We start from the raw sequence: 18257 nt of genomic DNA on the forward strand, positions 1-18257 counted from the left end.
CCACAGGAAGGTGCGATGGGTTGACCAGCCTCACTCTGGACATTTTCTGATTTTTATTTCTGAGGTTCCCACATACATTTGCATACAATTTGTTAATATACAAAGTTTTTAGAACTCCTTTTCAATTGGCTTGAAGTACCATATGTGGTTGCCTAGGGCAGAGGGACCGTGGGAGAATTTTCCTGTCAAGATTGTTTGATGGATATTACAGAAGAGACAGCTGCCAGACAGGTTTTTCACTCTCACACTCCAAAAAAGTATACCATTGCAAAAGTTATGCTATAGCAAGCACGGACAGGAGGGATCCTATGAACATTCTGAGTGGGACAGGTTTCTCTTTTTCGAGACGCTGTGTAGTCTCGAAGGGGGGAAATATGAAGTATCTGACCTAAGGTGAAAATGCTTACGTGGAGGATTCTGGAAGGTCCTGTGTGAGAGGAGTAAAAGATGTTCATGTGCTCTGTTTTGCAATGATGTAAGGAACACAATGTACACTGAGAAGAGGTTCACTCCTTATTAGGTGATGTATCTAGCGACCCTCAGTCTGAGAGTCTGAGGGTCCTTGTCCTGTTATGGGAAAGAAGAAGAAACATATTCACACCCTGAACATATATAAGTGCATGTAGAAATGTGCTTCGCGGAGGTGATCTCCCAGGTATTCATGAAGCCCGACTGATGCTGATTCTTTGTAATAAACCTATTCTTATACAAACAGGTCGGTGTCAACGGAAGTTCTTTCATCATCTGCGCATCATCGATGTCTGAGAAACAACAGCACCTTTCAATTTAAAAATATAGAAGCAAATATTGAATAAAAGTCTGCTTATTATTTGATCAGCACTGTCCCACCTTCACAGCCCCCCCGGAGCTCAGAGGAGAGACCGTCTCCTGAATCCTCGTTTGTACAAATCCAAAAAGTTACATCAAAAAGCGTCAGAGAGTTGAAGAACAGAGCGTCAATAGTTTTTATTCATATCTTCTAATTCTGTAGATCAGCAAGTATGATTTTTAGCTTTCACAAAGATATTGTGACTTAATTAACTGCAACGATCACGACTGTACCGTCAGACGCTCAGTGCACACCGGAGACTCACAGTGGCTGCTTCACCTGTCACCTCCACGGGAACATCCTCACTACCTGCACATATGGATCGTATAGGCTAAATGTTACAATTTCATTTAGCAGACGTACATGTGAGAGTTAATACGACACAAGCAACGTTAAGACAGGAGGGAACAAATGACTAAATATATAAGTAATGAGAATCAATGAGCAAAGTATACAAGTAAAGCAGTGACTGCTCTCACAATCATCACATCTCCCTTTGATCAGTCCCAAACACCGTGCAGGCCAAGTTCATCATAACTAAACCACATGAATTAAAAAGCGTTTCACTGATCAAACTTCTATCAGATAATATCCCGGAGCAGAGGAGAACATTGAGTCATAATGTAAATTAATGTGGTTTCTGTAAACACATTATACAGCGGGGACACTCTTGTGTAATGCTGCTGATGGACGGCACCGCTGGTGACCTACGTGAAGGCTGTAACACCTTGTTGTCACTCACTGTTTTCCTCTGTTTGTGACCCCCGTCACGAGCACCTCGAGCTGTCAGAAAGTTCATCACCTTCGTCTTCCTGTCGGTTGTTTTGATTCACCGTAAACAACCTCCTGTGATCAGCCGGCTCATCTGTATGCATTTCCATTCACAGGGTGCTTTGCATTGACCGTTTATGTTGTACTGTGGGCATGTAGAGGACCGAATAAGAGGCTCATTCACTCGCGCACTTTTTCCAGGTGGATTGTGATTCATAAAATGAAACAGGCGCAGGACGAGCGTGCGCACGGTTTTATAAATCTCAATTATTTTTCACGCACGCCATTTCCGGGTTTCCTGGGTACGGACAGTTTTAGTCTGGATTCTACGCACTCTTTTATAAATGAGACCCCAGGACAGAGTTGTTGCTATCAGGGAGCAAAGACATGGTAGTGAGTAATTTGGTTCCAAGTCCAAGGAGAGGGAGGAAAAGGAAACCAGGACAAGCAGTACAGGAAGCAAAGGCAGCTCTGAGGCAAACAGAGATTGTAGACAACGTGCAGCAAGGCCGGGGGGGCTTGGGGATTAGCTCGAGTAAACCAGTGTGGAACAAAGCAAGTCCAAGAGAAAGAAGGAAGCTGGTAGTGGAGCAGGTACACGGACAAGAGGAAGTTGTAAGGTGTACTAAGGCTGTGGCTCAGGTTAAGCAGGGACAGTTGAGAGTAGAAGACGACAGGTGAATTCAGGACGCAATCAGGAAAAGATTCGATGCAGCCATTCGATTTGTCCGTGAGGGGGAGAAATGTAAAGGAGGAAGGGGTTTAAGCAGGCAGGAGTCAGGCCACCTAAAGGGTGCTAATGATTGGGAGATGCAGGTCGACTTGGGAGGAAAACTTGTTCCACAGGAGATAGTTTGCTCTAACCTGAGGCCTGACATAGTGTTCTGGTCTGTGAGTCAGAGGAGAGTTTATTTTATTGAAGTGACGGTGCCCTGGGAGGACTCAGTGGAGGAAGCGTATGAAAGGAAAAAGCTTAGATATGCAGATTTGGCAGCAGAAGCTGAACAGCGAGGATGGCAGGTTAGGGTTTGTCCTGTACAAGTGGGATGTAGAGGGTTCATAGCTCGATCAACTATCTCGTTACTGGGAGAACTGGGAGTGCGTGGACAGAGTCTGTGAAAGGCAGCAAAGGAGATGTCAGACGAAGCAGTTAGAACAAGTCAGTGGATTTGGATGAGGAGAAATAATGTTAGCTGGGGCCAAAACAAATGTCATAGTAATCCTTTACCAGGAATAGTTGCAGTTTTTACAAAAGGATTTGATAGCACGAGGTTTTGATGGGCGGTGAGAGCTAGCATGGAGAGGGGGGGGTTCTGGGATGCCAGAGCTAAGTGTTGAGCCCCCCAGAGGTGTCGTGGGCCTAACTTGATGAAACACCGGTGAAGGGAGGCGCCCACTTGATAACCCTGTTGATGTGCTGGCTCTCATTAGAAGCCATGTGGTAGGACAGGTAGTACCTGCTTGGGGTTGGGCCGGGGGGTAACCCTAACCTTAACCCCCATCTTCCTTGCTCTCTCTTCTCTCCTCTCTTCCCTCATGAAAATGAGGGAGTAGGGGGAGGTACAGCGTACAGCCTAACCTGGCGGGGCTGAGTGATGGCCCCGGACATGGCACCTCTCCCTGGCTCTGCCTTCCCCGTCTTCTTTCTAACACACCTCTCTCCACAAACTCTTCTCTCTCTCCTTCTCTCTCTATTGTTCTCTTTTGTGTTTAATTCAACAACATGAGTGTAGTATCAGCGTTGTCAATACCTGGAGCTCATTTGAACGGAGCCTGGGTCTGTTGAAGCTGACAGAGCTGCTTGGGTTGAGGTGACACTAAGGGTCATGTGGTAGGTTTAGTATAAGTATTGGGATGAGGCACAAGGGGAGGGGTTTCTTCACTGAGCACTTATCCTTATCATCAGGGCACAAGTATCTTGTGTTAAACTCAAATACATGGTGGTCTCATGGTGGGTCTCTCTCTAAATAATAGAACAAAGAGTGCGGTCTAGAGCTGCTCATTTTGTGAAGGGTCTCGGGATAACCTTTGATATGATTTGGCTCTATATCAATACAAATGATTGAAATAAAAAAAGAAAAACATGATGTGGAATAAAAGATGAAATCAGGTGTTTCAGAGGTTCACAGTGAATTATACAGTGTAGGATTTTTCTTCTTCTATGAAGGTTTTAAATGTGGAACTCAACATTGCTCTGCTACAGTCAATGGACTAAAGCAGTGAAGAAGAAAACAGACTTTAGCATTAAGATACTCAGTGTGGATCAGTATAATATCAGCCTTATGTCTGCAGTTTAGTGTCAACACAACTTTCACATCATATTAATCTCAGCACAGAAGTAAAACATGGTTTCTGACCTCAGAGTCTCCAGTCTACAGTGTGGACTCTCCAGAAAACCACACAGCAGCTTCACTCCTGAATCCTGCAGCTCGTTGTAGCTCAGATCCAGCTCTCTCAGATGGGAGGGGTTGGACTTCAGAGCTGAGGCCAGAGAAGCACAGCTCATCTCTGACAACCTGCAGTTCCTCAATCTGAATAAAGAATAAATGATGAGACTTTAGAAGACAATGTTCCTGCATGAAATCCTTTAATGTTGAATAATGTGTTCAGAGCTGAAGAAGGTGAAGAAGGTCAAAGTTTAGAAAATAGAAACTCCAAACACCTGAACACAACAGGATGCAGGTTCAAATGTGTGAAATACACAAAGTGAAAAAGAGCTCTCATTAATATTAATGACAACATGCTGCTACTTCAATAAAGACGCAGTGACTTCACCTCTTAAACTCTGCAAGTGTGACAAGTTCAAATATAACACACTCACAGTCTGATACAAGTTAAAGTTTAGTGCTTCTTGGTCTGTTATGATGTTCAAATCTGTGATCAGGTTCAAAAGATCAAACTGAGACCACTTCTAAAACATGTTTTTCTCTGGTTCTACTATTTAACGGTTTGTGTTTGAGTAAAATGAGCTGTCTCCCTCACCGTTGATCACCGGGCCCCTCCCTAATGTGTTGCACCTGTGTCTTGTTACGTTCACTCCCTTTTCCTTCTTAAGCCCTGGTGTTCCCTAACTTCCCTGCCAGATTATCACCAGCCTTAGCAGTCGATACATCCAGCCCTCTTTATTAGTTTATCCTAGACCCTCGTGTTTTGACCAGCTTATCCTGACCTCGTACCTGTTTTTGCCTGTCGGAACTCTGTTACCTTTACCTTCGCTTTTTGACTTCTGTGTAACGGACCTTGCCTGAATAAAGACCACGTTTTTGGAACAATCATCTGTCTCCGCAGTTGAATCCTTACTCTGTTCCTGACATATTCTCATTGAGGTCTTTTATTTGCAGAAAGTGACGACTGATCAAGAAAACCAAAAGATGTTTTTCAGAGCTGGAATAATGCAAAGAAAACAAGTTCATGTTCATGTTTAAACAACAGAATGATAATGTTTGAACTCAGGAAGAGGTCACAGATCTATATCTGGTGGAATAACCTGGTTTATAATCACAGCTCTCATGCATCTCTGCATGCTCTCCACCAGTCTGTCACAGTGCTGTTGGGTGACGTGAGGCCGCTCTGTGCAAATATTCAAGCAGCTCAGCTTTGTTCGAGGCAGATCTGGATCGGGCTGGCCGTGACATGTAGAGAGATGCTGATTAAAGGAACATCTGGAGTGGGTTTTTTTTTCAGAGCTGTATTTGTTATTTTCTGCTGCTAATAATTGAAATAATAAATAAATGTATCTATCACTGATTTCTGTTGTTGTGGTTGCTCTGTTGCTCTTGTCTATATGAATAAATATATAAGTAATGAGAATCGATGAGCAAAGTATACAAGTAAAGCAGTGACTGCTCTCACAATCATCACATCTCCCTTCGATCAGTCCCAAACACCGTGCAGGCCAAGTTCATCATAACTAAACCACATGAATTAAAAAGCGTTTCACTGATCAAACTTCTATCAGATAATATCCCGGAGCAGAGGAGAACATTGAGTCATAATGTAAATTAATGTGGTTTCTGTAAACACATTATACAGCGGGGACACTCTTGTGTAATGCTGCTGATGGACGGCACCGCTGGTGACCTACGTGAAGGCTGTAACACCTTGTTGTCACTCACTGTTTTCCTCTGTTTGTGACCCCCGTCACGAGCACCTCGAGCTGTCAGAAAGTTCATCACCTTCGTCTTCCTGTCGGTTGTTTTGATTCACCGTAAACAACCTCCTGTGATCAGCGGCCTCATCTGTATGCATTTCCATTCACAGGGTGCTTTGCATTGACCGTTTATGTTGTACTGTGGGCGTGTAGAGGACCGAATAAGAGGCTCATTCACTCGCGCACTTTTTCCAGGTGGATTGTGATTCATAAAATGAAACAGGCGCAGGACGAGCGTGCGCACGGTTTTATAAATCTCAATTATTTTTGGCGCACGCCATTTCCGGGTTTCCTCCGTACGGACAGTTTTAGTCTGGATTCTACGCACTCTTTTATAAATGAGACCCCAGGACAGAGTTGTTGCTATCAGGGAGCAAAGACATGGTAGTGAGTAATTTGGTTCCAAGTCCAAGGAGAGGGAGGAAAAGGAAACCAGGACAAGCAGTACAGGAAGCAAAGGCAGCTCTGAGGCAAACAGAGATTGTAGGCAACATGCAGCAAGGCCGGGGGGGCTTGGGGATTAGCTCGAGTAAACCAGTGTGTAACAAAGCAAGTCCCAGAAAAGAAGGAAGCTGGTAGTGGAGCAGGTACACAGACAAGAGGAAGTTGTAAGGTGTACTAAGGCTGTGGCTCAGGCTAAGCAGGGACAGTGGATGAACTGAGAGAGTGCAGAGAAGAGGAAGCTCAGCTGGAGGGACCTGTGGAGTACAGAGAATAGTCGCATCAAATTCCTGATAGGGGCTACTTACGATGTGCTGCCATCACCCCAGAACCTACAATGTTGGGTACAGGGGGACTCAACGTGCCCATTGTGTTCACAGACAGACAGCTTGAGGCATATTCTGTCAGGTTGTAAGATTAGTCTGTCACAAGGTCGGTATAGACTACATGGAGACAGAACCAGATTTTGAAAAGTTTAGCTGCAGGAATTGAGAATAGAAGACGACAGGTGAATTCAGGACGCAATCAGGAAAAGATTTGATGCAGCCATTCGATTTGTCCGTGAGGGGGAGAAATGTAAAGGAGGAAGGGGTTTAAGCAGGCAGGAGTCAGGCCACCTAAAGGGTGCTAATGATTGATTATGCAGGTCGACTTGGGAGGAAAACTTGTTCCACAGGAGATAGTTTGCTCTAACCTGAGGCCTGACATAGTGTTCTGGTCTGTGAGTCAGAGGAGAGTTTATTTTATTGAAGTGACGGTGCCCTGGGAGGACTCAGTGGAGGAAGCGTATGAAAGGAAAAAGCTTAGATATGCAGATTTGGCAGCAGAAGCTGAACAGCGAGGATGGCAGGTTAGGGTTTGTCCTGTACAAGTGGGATGTAGAGGGTTCATAGCTCGATCAACTATCTCGTTACTGGGAGAACTGGGAATGCATGGACAGAGTCTGTGAAAGGCAGCAAAGGAGATGTCAGACGAAGCAGTTAGAACAAGTCAGTGGATTTGGATGAGGAGAAATAATGTCAGCTGGGGCCAAAACAAATGTCATAGTAATCCTTTACCAGGAATAGTTGCAGTTTTAACAAAAGGATTTGATAGCACGAGGTTTTGATGGGCGGCGAGAGCTAGCATGAAGAGGGGGGGGTTCTGGGATGCCAGAGCTAACTGTTGAGCCCCCCACGGTGTCGTGGGCCTAACTTGATGAAACACCGGTGAAGGGAGGCGCCCACTTGATAACCCTGTTGATGTGCTGGCTCTCATTAGAAGCCATGTGGTAGGACAGGTAGTACCTGCTTGGGGTTGGGCTGGGGGGTAACCCTAACCTTAACCCCCCATCTTCCTTGCTCTATCTTCTCTCTTCTCTTCCCTCATGAAAATGAGGGAGTAGGGGGAGGTACAGCGTACAGCCTAACCTGGCGGGGCTGAGTGATGGCCCCGGACAGGGCACCTCTCCCTGGCTCTGCCTTCCCCGTCTTCTTTCTAACACACCTCTCTCCACAAACTCTTCTCTCTCTCCTTCTCTCTCTATTGTTCTCTTTTGTGTTTAATTCAACAACATGAGTGTAGTATCAGCGTTGTCAATACCTGGAGCTCATTTGAACGGAGCCTGGGTCTGTTGAAGCTGACAGAGCTGCTTGGGTTGAGGTGACCACTAAGGGTCATGTGGTAGGTTTAGTATAAGTATTGGGATGAGGCACAAGGGGAGGGGTTTCTTCACTGAGCACTTATCCTTATCATCAGGGCACAAGAACTTTTGTTTTATTGTAAACAACATTTCTCCGACTGTCAAATCAAATATTCTCATTGAGGTCTTTTATTTGCAGAAAGTGACGACTGGGGGGTTGGACTTCAGAGCTGAGGCCAGAGAAGCACAGCTCCTCTCTGACAACCTGCAGCCCCTCAATCTGAATAAATGAAGATAAAATTACAGATTTCCCTTAAAATGAGTGAAGTGACTTTTCCATTGTGTTATGTGGATCATCAAGACGTCGGCCTTCTGCAGTCAGTCATACACCTTTTCATGTCCGCACAGGTTCATAACATGCTGCTGATGTCAGTCACGTGTGTCATTAGAGAACCATTAACACATCAGACATGTTGGACTAAACACTGTTCACTAATTCATTTATTCAATGGCCTTCTTCTTACTGTATTTGGGGCTTAGTAGGTCTATGTAATAAAAGGAGTTGTCCACATTTGTTGAAGTCTTAAAATAACAGCCACATGCTGTCTGCACATGAAAGACTCATTAGTGGCAGTAATGATTCCTACTGTCCCCAGTGAGTGTGAAGTGGTCCCTTCCTAACAAAACTACACAGCAGGATAAACTCCATAAGTTCATGTGAAACTAATATGAAGCTTCAGCAGTCTGAGTCAGCCAAATCAAGTCTGTGTCCACCAACGTTTCAAACTAAGAACCAAATTCACTCTTTGAGTCACTATTCCTCCACTGCAGCTCAACAAGCAGACAGCCAAACACTAAACACTTGATATGTGTCGCTCAGTCTGCTGAAGCCTCTATTAGTTTAAGCTCAACTGTAAAAGTCATTTTGTAAAGTGACAGACTGAATGTTTGTCCTCCATCTCGTAACACTGGAGTCAGGTTATGAGAGGATTTCTTCACAGACAGTATGGACAGAAGGAAAGATGACAGGCATTAAATAACTCTATAAATAGATGTGCATGTGGGAATGTGAGTGTTGTAATGAGACTGACTTGAATCAATATGAACCTCTGCATTAAGACAAACATGTTTCTGGTGCAGACTATTGATTTGTTTTAGCTGAAATCTAAAGGTGTGTTTCTTCAGATAAGTCCTCAATGCTGACATGAAAACAAAGCAACACTTTGATCTGTTAGAAAGAAGAACAGGAAATAATATAGAAGCTTAGATAACTCAAACTTAATGCTGTCACTCAGAATCATCTCTTCATGTGGCTTTAAGCAGGTGTAACACTTGTTCTTTTGAAGGATGCTGCACCTTTTGACCTGTTCAAATGACTTTGATGTGTCATTTAATCTTTATCCAGCTTCTAAAGTTTGACTGAACTTTGGTCAATAAAATCTGCATAAATGTACAGTCTGTTCATGTTGTAAATCACAAACACTGTGACTGATATTCTTGTACTAATTACATCAGTCTTTTTTTAAACCTTCAAACAGACCTTGAATCCTGCTCTGTTGTGTTGTTGTGGCTGCTGTTAGGCTGCTGTTTATTACTCTTAGCTCTGCTTTGATGCACACCACAGCACAGCAGCTGTGTGGGCTGTCAGCTTCTGATACCATGAAGATCATCACAGTTCCTTCCTTCACCTTTACTGAGCTCTGCATTCATGTCTCTCTTTCCTGTATCGACCCTGTCTCTCTGTCTGTGACACAGAAGCTCAAACTCTCTGCAGCCTGTTTTCATCTGCTATCATCAGATCTACGACATCGTTCACATCCCTCACACACACTACAGCCTCGTCACTGCTGACATCATCTTCACGGTCTGATCGACACCAATGTGAGTCGTGTGGAAACTTTCAAACAATTAATTTCTCCTTTTTCTTTTCTTGACTCGTTGTTTGGAAAGACAGAACATGTTTAAATCACTCCTTCAGATCTGTGATCAGGTCGATCCTGAAGATTAATGACCCAAAACTTTAAAACCTCATAAGAAACACTACATGCTACAGTCAGTAAACTTACTGAAGAGTCTCCAGTCTACAGTTTGGACTCTCCACTCCAGCAGACAGCAGCTTCACTCCTGAATCCTGCAGATCGTTGTTGCTCAGGTCCAGCTCTGTCAGATGGGAGGGGTTGGACTTCAGAGCTGAGGCCACAACTTCCCAGTGAGTCTCTGACAGTCCACAGCGAACAAGTCTGTTATGACACATTAATTACATGATATGTTATAATGAAAGAGACACTTTGTGTTTACTTCATGAGTCTGATCACAGTTTGACACATCAGGTTAAATAAAACTCTAAGTTTGCTGTTCACCTCAGGGTTCAGCTCATCTTATCTTTCTGTGTTTGACATGAAACAATAATTCTCCTCACTCCCTCTCGTACCTGCACACTTTGAATCTTTGATTTGATGTTCTCAGTTTATCAGTATTAAGAGAAATAACACTGGTGTGTATACGATCTCTTTAAAAGTCTGAATTTGACCAGAATGTTCTGAGATATTCATCAGACCTTAAATATTGGTGGAAGCTGTGCATTTCCTGCTCCTACTCTTCTCTACAGCAACAAGAGAGAGAAAGACCTGTCAGCTTCTTTCTGTGAGCAACAAAATATCAGGAAACACTTCAAACACAGCCATGTAACACAACCTCCCTCTGTAAACTGTGGAACTCATGAGCAACTAAATGCACCACTGCTCAGTTCAACACACTCAGGGGTGTTACTGTGACAGTCTGTGTCGTATGAGCAGCAGTTTACAGAAGCTAATGTTAGCTAATGTTAGCAAACTGTACATAGATATTGTTGTGTAACTGACATCACTGAACCAGTTGGCAGGTTTGATGACGATTCTCTGCTTGTGCTACCAAATCACTGTGTTACAGCTCTCAACATGATCCCATAGTTTCACCTGTGGCCACAGCGGCTGCAGCAAACATTAGATACTCAATCTGAATCATACTAATAACACTTATCCTTTATCTATAGCACTTTGTAGAAACACGTTTACAAAGTGCTTTGACAACAGAAACACTGGATATATACAGAGCATCACAAAGTAAAATAAAGTGCTTTGTAGAAATAGAAAATATAAAGCAGAGTGTGTTGCGTCCCCGACCATCCTCTGTCCTGACCAGAAACATGGCAGAAATAATCACATGAAAGCAATTCTCTCTGTCTTCAGAAATCTGCTTTAGAAAATGAAACAGATCTTTTTTTAAACTTTGAAGAATAGTGGTCATAGTTATTGATTAGATAGCACACCTTGCAGAATCTACTCATGTAGTAATCATTTTACTGGTAGCTGTAAAACACTGTTATATATATATATGTCGTTAAATGCTGCTGTGATAAAACATCAGCAGAAAAAAGGTCAAAGGTGACACATATTAGAAATAACTAGAAAAGCTTTTCCTTCATGAACTTGACAGCAGGAAACAAAACTGACTGAAACAACAGTTTTGCATTTCAAACATTTGAAACAGCTCAAGAGAATCTGTGACAGAATAAACTGACAGATCATTTGTGCAATAAAAGAGTGGAACAGTATTTAAGAGTAATGATAATTCTATAGTGATGATGTTTGAAGAACTGAACTACTTATTAACCTGATTTGTAATTTTAATCACATCTGGACTCACCGAGCCTTTCTGCAGTTCCTCACAGCTGGAATCAGTCTCAGTCGTCCCTGATCTGATGTTTTGTACTTCTGCAGGTCCAACTCATCCAGAACCTCCTCTGACATCTGCAGCATGTAGGCCAGAGCAGAGCAGTGGATCTCAGAGAGTTTTTTCTCTGATCTGTTCTCTGACTTCAGGAACTCTTGGATCTCCTGGTGTACTGAGTGGTCGTTCATCTCCATCAGACAGTGGAAGATGTTGATGCTTCTGTCAGGAGAGATATCTTTACTATTCATCTCCTTCAGGTTGTTGATGACTCTCTGGATGATTTCTGGACTGTTGTCTGTCCGGCCCAGCAGGCCTCCTGAGAGTCCCTGGTTGGACTTCAGAGAGAGGTCATGAAGGAAGCGAACAAACAGGTCCAGGTGACCACTTTTGTTTGCTTCCTTCATGGCCTCTCTCTGGTTGGACTTCAGAGAGAGGCCATGCAGGAAGCGAACAAACAGGTCCAGGTGACCATTCTTACTTTGAAGGGATCTCTCCATGACACTCCTCAAAAAGTCATCCAGGGATCGTTTCTTCCTGGTTTTGCTGTTGTTGTTCTCTTCTAGGAAAGCCTCCATTACTTGCGTGTTCTTGTTTGTGTAACAGTGGAACATGTAGACTGCAGCCAGGAACTCTTGAACGCTCAGATGAACAAAGCAGTAGACTGTTTTCTTGAAGATCACACACTCTCTTTTAAAGATCTCAGTACAAACTCCTGAGTACACCGAGGCCTCTGTGACATCCAGACCACACTGCTCCAGGTCTTCTTGGTAGAACATGATGTTTCCTGTCTCCAGATGTTCAAACGCCAGCCTCCCCAGCTTCAGAAGAACTTCCCTGTCAGCCTCCATCAGTTCCTGAGGACTCACCTGATGTCCCGCATCATACTTCTGCTTCTTCCTCTTTGTCTGAACCAGCAGGAAGTGTGAGTACATGTCAGTCAGGGTCTTGGGCAGCTCTCCCCTCTGGTCTGTGGTCATCATGTGCTCCAGAACTGTAGCAGTGATCCAGCAGAAGACTGGGATTAGACACATGATGTGGAGGCTCCTGGATGTCTTCATGTGTGAGATGATTCTGCTGGACAGCTCTTCATCACTGAACCTCCTCCTGAAGTACTCCTCCTTCTGGGCGTCAGTGAAGCCTCGGACTTCTGTTAGCCTGTCAATGTATGTAGGAGGGATCTGATTGGCTGCTGCAGGTCGGGAAGTTATCCAGACGAGAGCCGAGGGAAGCAGATTCCCCTTGATGAGATTCATCAACAGGACTTTGACTGATGACTTCTGTGAGACGTCAGACACAACCTGAGTGTTGGTGAAATCTAATGAAAGCCTGCTTTCATCCAGGCCGTCAAAGATGAACAACAGTTTACAGACAGCGAGCGTCTCTGCTATGAGCTTCTGTAATGTTGGATGGAAATCATGAAGCAGCTTGAGAAGACTGTACTGCTCGTCTTTGATCAGGTTCAGCTCCCTGAAGGAAAGCAGAATCAGCAGACTGACATCTTGGTTCTCCAAGCCCTCTGCCCAGTCCAGAGTGAACTTCTGCACTGAGAAGGTTTTTCCAACACCAGCGACGCCGTTCGTCAGGACCACTCTGATGGGTGTCTGTTGGTCAGGTAAGGCTTTAAAGATTTCCTGGCACTTGATTGGAGTGTCACGGAGGGTCTCCATCTTAGACTTAGACTCAACTTTATTGATCCCTTTGGGATGACTCCCTCTGGGAAATTCAGTCTTGGAAGCTGTCTCAAGCTGCCTGACCTCATGTTGGGTTTTAACCTCCTCACTCTGTCCCTCAGTGATGTAGAGCTCAGTGTAGATTCTGTTGAGGAGTGTTCCACTTCCTGTTTCATCAGTTCCTTCAGTCACACGTTCACATCTCGTCCTCAGACTGATCTTATGTTGATCTAAAACCTCCTGCTGACCTTTTAATAAAAAGATAAAAAAGTGTGAAACGAAACCAAGAACATTTGACAGTCTGGTGATTATCTTATTGCCAAAAAGAAGATCAGTATAAGAAAATATAAAGTGTTAAAGTGTGAGAGTGCCACAAGTGTCAAACAAATTGTAAAAGGGAGTGCATGAGAAGGTTTTAAATCTAAGAGATAGCCTAAGTTTTTGAATGCCTGTTTTGCCTTTAATTTGTCATGTCTGCTCATTTTCCTTTAGTTAAGTTACCATTTTTGTCTCGTTCTTTCATGTTTTGTCATTTCCTGTTTTATTTTGAAAGTAACCCTGTCCCCTCTTGTTTCAGATCACTTTACTTCCTGCCCCTGTTTTTCCTGCGTCTGGTGATTGTCTGGCCCCTCCCTAATTGGTTTCACCTGTCACACCGTCTCGTCAAGTGTCCGGTAAAAGGCGGGGCTCGTCAGTGAGGAGGAGGACACTGATGAGCCAGACTACGTCTGAGGATTTTCCTCCCCACACCATGACTGAGGTACTGATCATGGTTAAGAACACTACTTTGAGGAAAGGGGCTCTTATTGATTCCGGGGCGGATGAATGCCTCATGGCATGGGATCTGGCTAAGACTCTGGGGTTGAGGACTGAATTATTGGATAGACCCCTTGAGGCTAGTGCCTTAAATGCCAAGCTCCTATTTAAAGTGACACATAAAACTGAACCGGTCAAGTTATGTATTGGGAAGCACTGTGAGCGTTTAAGCTTTCATTTATTTGACTCAGCATTACACTCACTGGTCCTGGGGCTCCCTTGGCTAAAGAAACATAACCCTCACCTAGACTGGAATAAGGGTACTGTCATGGGGTGGAGAGAAGAATGTAATGATCTCATGTTTTGCTTCTTATTGTCAGAGTACGTTGGTAGGTGGTTCTGATGTTGGCCTTAGCTCGTCAGCCCCTCCTGCTTCCCCCGCTGCTACGGACAAGCCTAATCTTATCAATGTACCATTTTGTTACCATGATTTAGGTGTATGCGATGTCTCTGCCTCCTCATCGCCCTTACGACTGCGCCATTGAGTTGATTCCCGGTGCTTCCATTCCTAAGGTCCGTCTGTATTCCTGTCACAATTTCAAGTTAAACAAAAAGGTGAGGACCCAGAAGCAGACTTATATGTATTTAATTAAACAAAAAGGCAAATAAGTACAAACAAAATCTAAACTCCAACAAAAGACAAAAAAAGGAAAATCAAAAGACAGAGCAAAAAACTTACAAACAAAACCGGGAAAAAGGTAATCCAAGGGAACATGAGGAGGGATCAGGGGAGGCACAAAGATAATCCAGAGTAAGGTCAGGGACATAGACTCACACACGATGGACGACAATGAACTGGCCACGAGACATGGGAGCACAGAGACTAAATAAACTTAGGAGGTGAGGCTAATCAGACACAGGTGAGACAATCAAGGGGCAGGTGAAAACAATCAGGGCAGGGCACATAATCAAACAAGCGGGAAACACAAAGGCAGGAAGTGGACCAACACGAGAGACAAGGTGACAAAGTAAAACAGGAAATGATCTAATCAAAAAGACACAAGTGAACCGAACATTGAATACACTAAACACAAAACTAAACAATGAGAACTCATGACAGGGAGACAAAGTGACAAGGTAAAACAAGAAATAATAACTGAACACCGAAATACAAGAGAAAAACATAACTAAACTAGAATGACTCATGACAATTCCATCTCCGGACCGGAGAAAAGGGCTATGGAGAAATACATTCAAAAGAGCCTGAAGGCGGGGCTTATTCGTCCCTCTTCCTCTCCGGCAGTAGTCGGTTTCTTTGTTGTGAGTAAAAAAGACAGCTCACTACGGCCATGCATTGACTATTTGGCTCTAAATGAAATAACTGTTAAAAATAGATACCCCCTCCCCTTACAGACAGCTAAGGTTTTCACGAATCATCTGGTGCATATTATGGAGGGGGATGAATGGAAGACGGGGTTTAATACACCTTCAGGCCATTATGAGTACCTTGTCATGCCATTTGGTTTAACTAACACTCCCGCAGTGTTTCAGAACCTAGTCAACGATGTGCTCAGGGAGTTTTTGGACAGATTCGTGTTTGTCTACTTGGATGACATTCTTATCTTTTCTCGGGATGAGGAGACACACCAGGACCATGTTCGTCAAGTGTTAACTCGCCTGCTGGCTAATGAACTTTATGTCAAAGCAGAAAAATGTGAGTTTCATGCCGGGTCGGTATTGTTCCAGGGCTTCATTGTAGCCCCGGGACAGATCCAAATGGACCTGGCTAAAGTAAAAGCTGTTGCAGAGTGGCCGGTTCCAGATAGCCGTGTAAAGGTGCAGCAATTCTTGGGTTTTGCTAACTTCTACAGGCGGTTTATCCGGAATTTTAGCCCAGTAGCAGCGCCTTTGCATACATTATCCTCTTCTAAGTCTTCTTTTCAGTGGACCACCAAGGCTGGGGAAGCGTTCGAGAAGTTGAAGAGGACAACCGCTCCCATTCTGTCCGTTCCTGACCCTGCCCAGCAGTTTGTTGTGGAGGTGGACGCCTCCAACGAGGGGATAGGGGCGGTTCTGTCCCAAAGATCAGCAGAGGACAGCAAGATGCATCCCTGCACCTTTCTGTCTCGCAAGTTGTCACCAGCAGAAAAGAACTATGATGTGGGAAATAAAGAGCTGCTGGCAGTCAAGGTGGTGTTGGAGGAGTGGCATCACTGGCTAGAGGGGACCCAGCAGGCATTTATCATCTGGACTGATCATAAGAATTTGCAGTACATTATAAACGCTAAAACACTCAACTCACGCCAAGCCCGGTGGTCTCTGTTTTTTAATTGTTTCGATTTTGTTTTGTCTTTCAGGCCAGGATCCCGAAACGCTAAACCGGATGCCCTTTCCAGGTTGTATGATCCTGAGCCTGTTGCCAAGAAGCCAGAAGCTATCCTTCCACTGAACTGTGTGGTAGGGGCAGTCTCATGGCGAATAGAATCTGAGGTTAAGCCAGCAAATGGTGAGAACCTGCCACCTGCTGGCTGCCCGCCTAACCGTCTCTTTGTGCCAGAGACTAAGCGGCCACAGGTGGTGCACCGGGCTCACACCGCGTTGTTAACCTGTCACCCTGGGGTTAAACGCACCCTCTTTGTCATCCAGCAGCGCTTCTGGTGGCCGGCCATGGAAAAGGATGTCAAAGAGTACGTGAAGGCGTGTCCTATCTGCGCTAGAAGCAAAACGTCATCCAGAGCGCAGATGGAGCTCCTGCAGCCCTTGCCTATTCCCCATTGGCTATGGGCTGAAATCTCCCTGGACTTTGTTACTGGACTGCCGGACTCTGAAGGTAACACCACCGTGCTCACGGTGGTGGACCGTTTTTCTAAATTGACTCACTTCATTGCTTTGCCAAAACTTCCTTCTGCTAAGGAGACAGCAGAAATAATGTGTAATCATGTCTTCAAGATCCACGGGTTTCCTGTTAATGTTGTTTCAGACCGGGGTCCCCAGTTCATCTCCCTATCTTGGAAGGAGTTTTGTTCCCTCATTGGAGCCACTGTCAGCCTCACGTCGGGATACCACCCTCACACAGTGTTTCCGCTATATACATTTAGTGGCGGCGCTCACGCTGCAAAAATGATTGCCGCCGCTGCTTCAGATTTCTATGACGTGTCCTGGAGTTACAATTAAACAACTCCACAGAGATGTCCGCTCCAAATGAGCAGTCGTTCGCCCGCTCTCCTCGCTGAGGAAGAGCACTGAAACAGTGACAGGAGTAACAGGACGTCAATCACACATGAAGTCGTGGCAAGAGGTGCAGGTGTGTTAGGGGATTGAAGAAAAGCAAAGTGATCAGAACTTAAGGTGAAGAAGAGAGTACAGTTCAAATGTGGAAGTAAGAAAGAACAATCTAGAAAGAGGGCAATCCAGAGTCTACATGTGATGTGCCCCCCCCAGAATTTCTTCCGGGTTCAGATTTATCTTCAAAGGAGAACACGGGACACGTGACACAGAGCAGATATGTCTGCTGGAGCAGAACAAATCAGTTCACATGTGATGTTATTTATAAAGCTCTTAATGTTGGTGCTGAATGACACAACAAATGTCTGATGGACGGTCTTACTTTGTAAAGTGCTGGTCTGACTGGCTGTCTGCAGTCCAGGTGTTGTTCTGGATCTTTCTCCACACTGGGGACAGGAGGAGTCTCCTGATGAACCACACTGGTCCCAGTATGAGGGGAGGCACTGTCTGCAGAACCAGTGTCCACAGCTGGTAGAGACTGGATCCTTCAGGACGTCCTGACACACAGCACAGCAGGACGGCTGCTCCTCCACAGAAACATGACTCCTCTTCTTCTCTCTGTTAAGACATTTCTTTATGACTGAAATGATTTGTTGAATTTGGTAGAAAAATATCACCATGTGATCAACACTGTGTAGAAGCTGTGATAGCTCACAGAGAGCACTGAAAGTGTTTGTCTGTCAGAGGCTGCTTCTCATGTCTCTTAAATTGCATCCATGCTTCCTTCACTTGCATCTTAGTCCCTCCCACCAGAGATGCATGGAGAGACGGGAGGAAACGAAGAGAGGAGAGAGGACACCAAGAGAGGAGAGAGGAAACAAGGGAATGTTTTTTAAGAGACATGAGACGTCCTTTCCGATGAAGCGTCACTTGCAGCGACGTCCGTTTGTGACGACCACATCATCTGCTCTAACAGCTGTTTGTGTCTGCAGACATGTGCTCTGTATTAATTCTAATAAAACACACAGTAACAGTGTTTTCTCTCTGTAAGCTGTTACCTATAACAAACACCTGCACATGAAG

The 18257-nt window shown here is 44.6% G+C and overlaps 1 protein-coding gene across 1 annotated transcript; it reads right to left on the reverse strand.

Annotated features, from left to right (window-relative positions):
• Nucleotides 1-9862: 9862 nt before the first annotated feature.
• On the reverse strand, nt 9863-17854 carry LOC138609734 (NLR family CARD domain-containing protein 3-like). The gene is made up of 5 exons (XM_069682381.1): nt 17557-17854; nt 14081-14089; nt 11931-13441; nt 11497-11849; nt 9863-10052 (listed from the first exon to the last, which is right to left on the reverse strand). Exons 1-5 carry the CDS (start codon nt 17852-17854, stop codon nt 9875-9877), a joined length of 2349 nt encoding a protein of 782 aa, XP_069538482.1. The 3' UTR covers nt 9863-9874.
• Between the last annotated feature and the right edge of the window lie 403 nt (nt 17855-18257).

The sequence above is a fragment of the Semicossyphus pulcher genome, unplaced genomic scaffold (assembly GCF_022749685.1).
Source record: "Semicossyphus pulcher isolate SPU_LCO1_2020_fin unplaced genomic scaffold, fSemPul1.0.p SCAF_6, whole genome shotgun sequence".
Taxonomy (NCBI): Eukaryota; Metazoa; Chordata; class Actinopteri; order Labriformes; family Labridae; genus Semicossyphus; species Semicossyphus pulcher.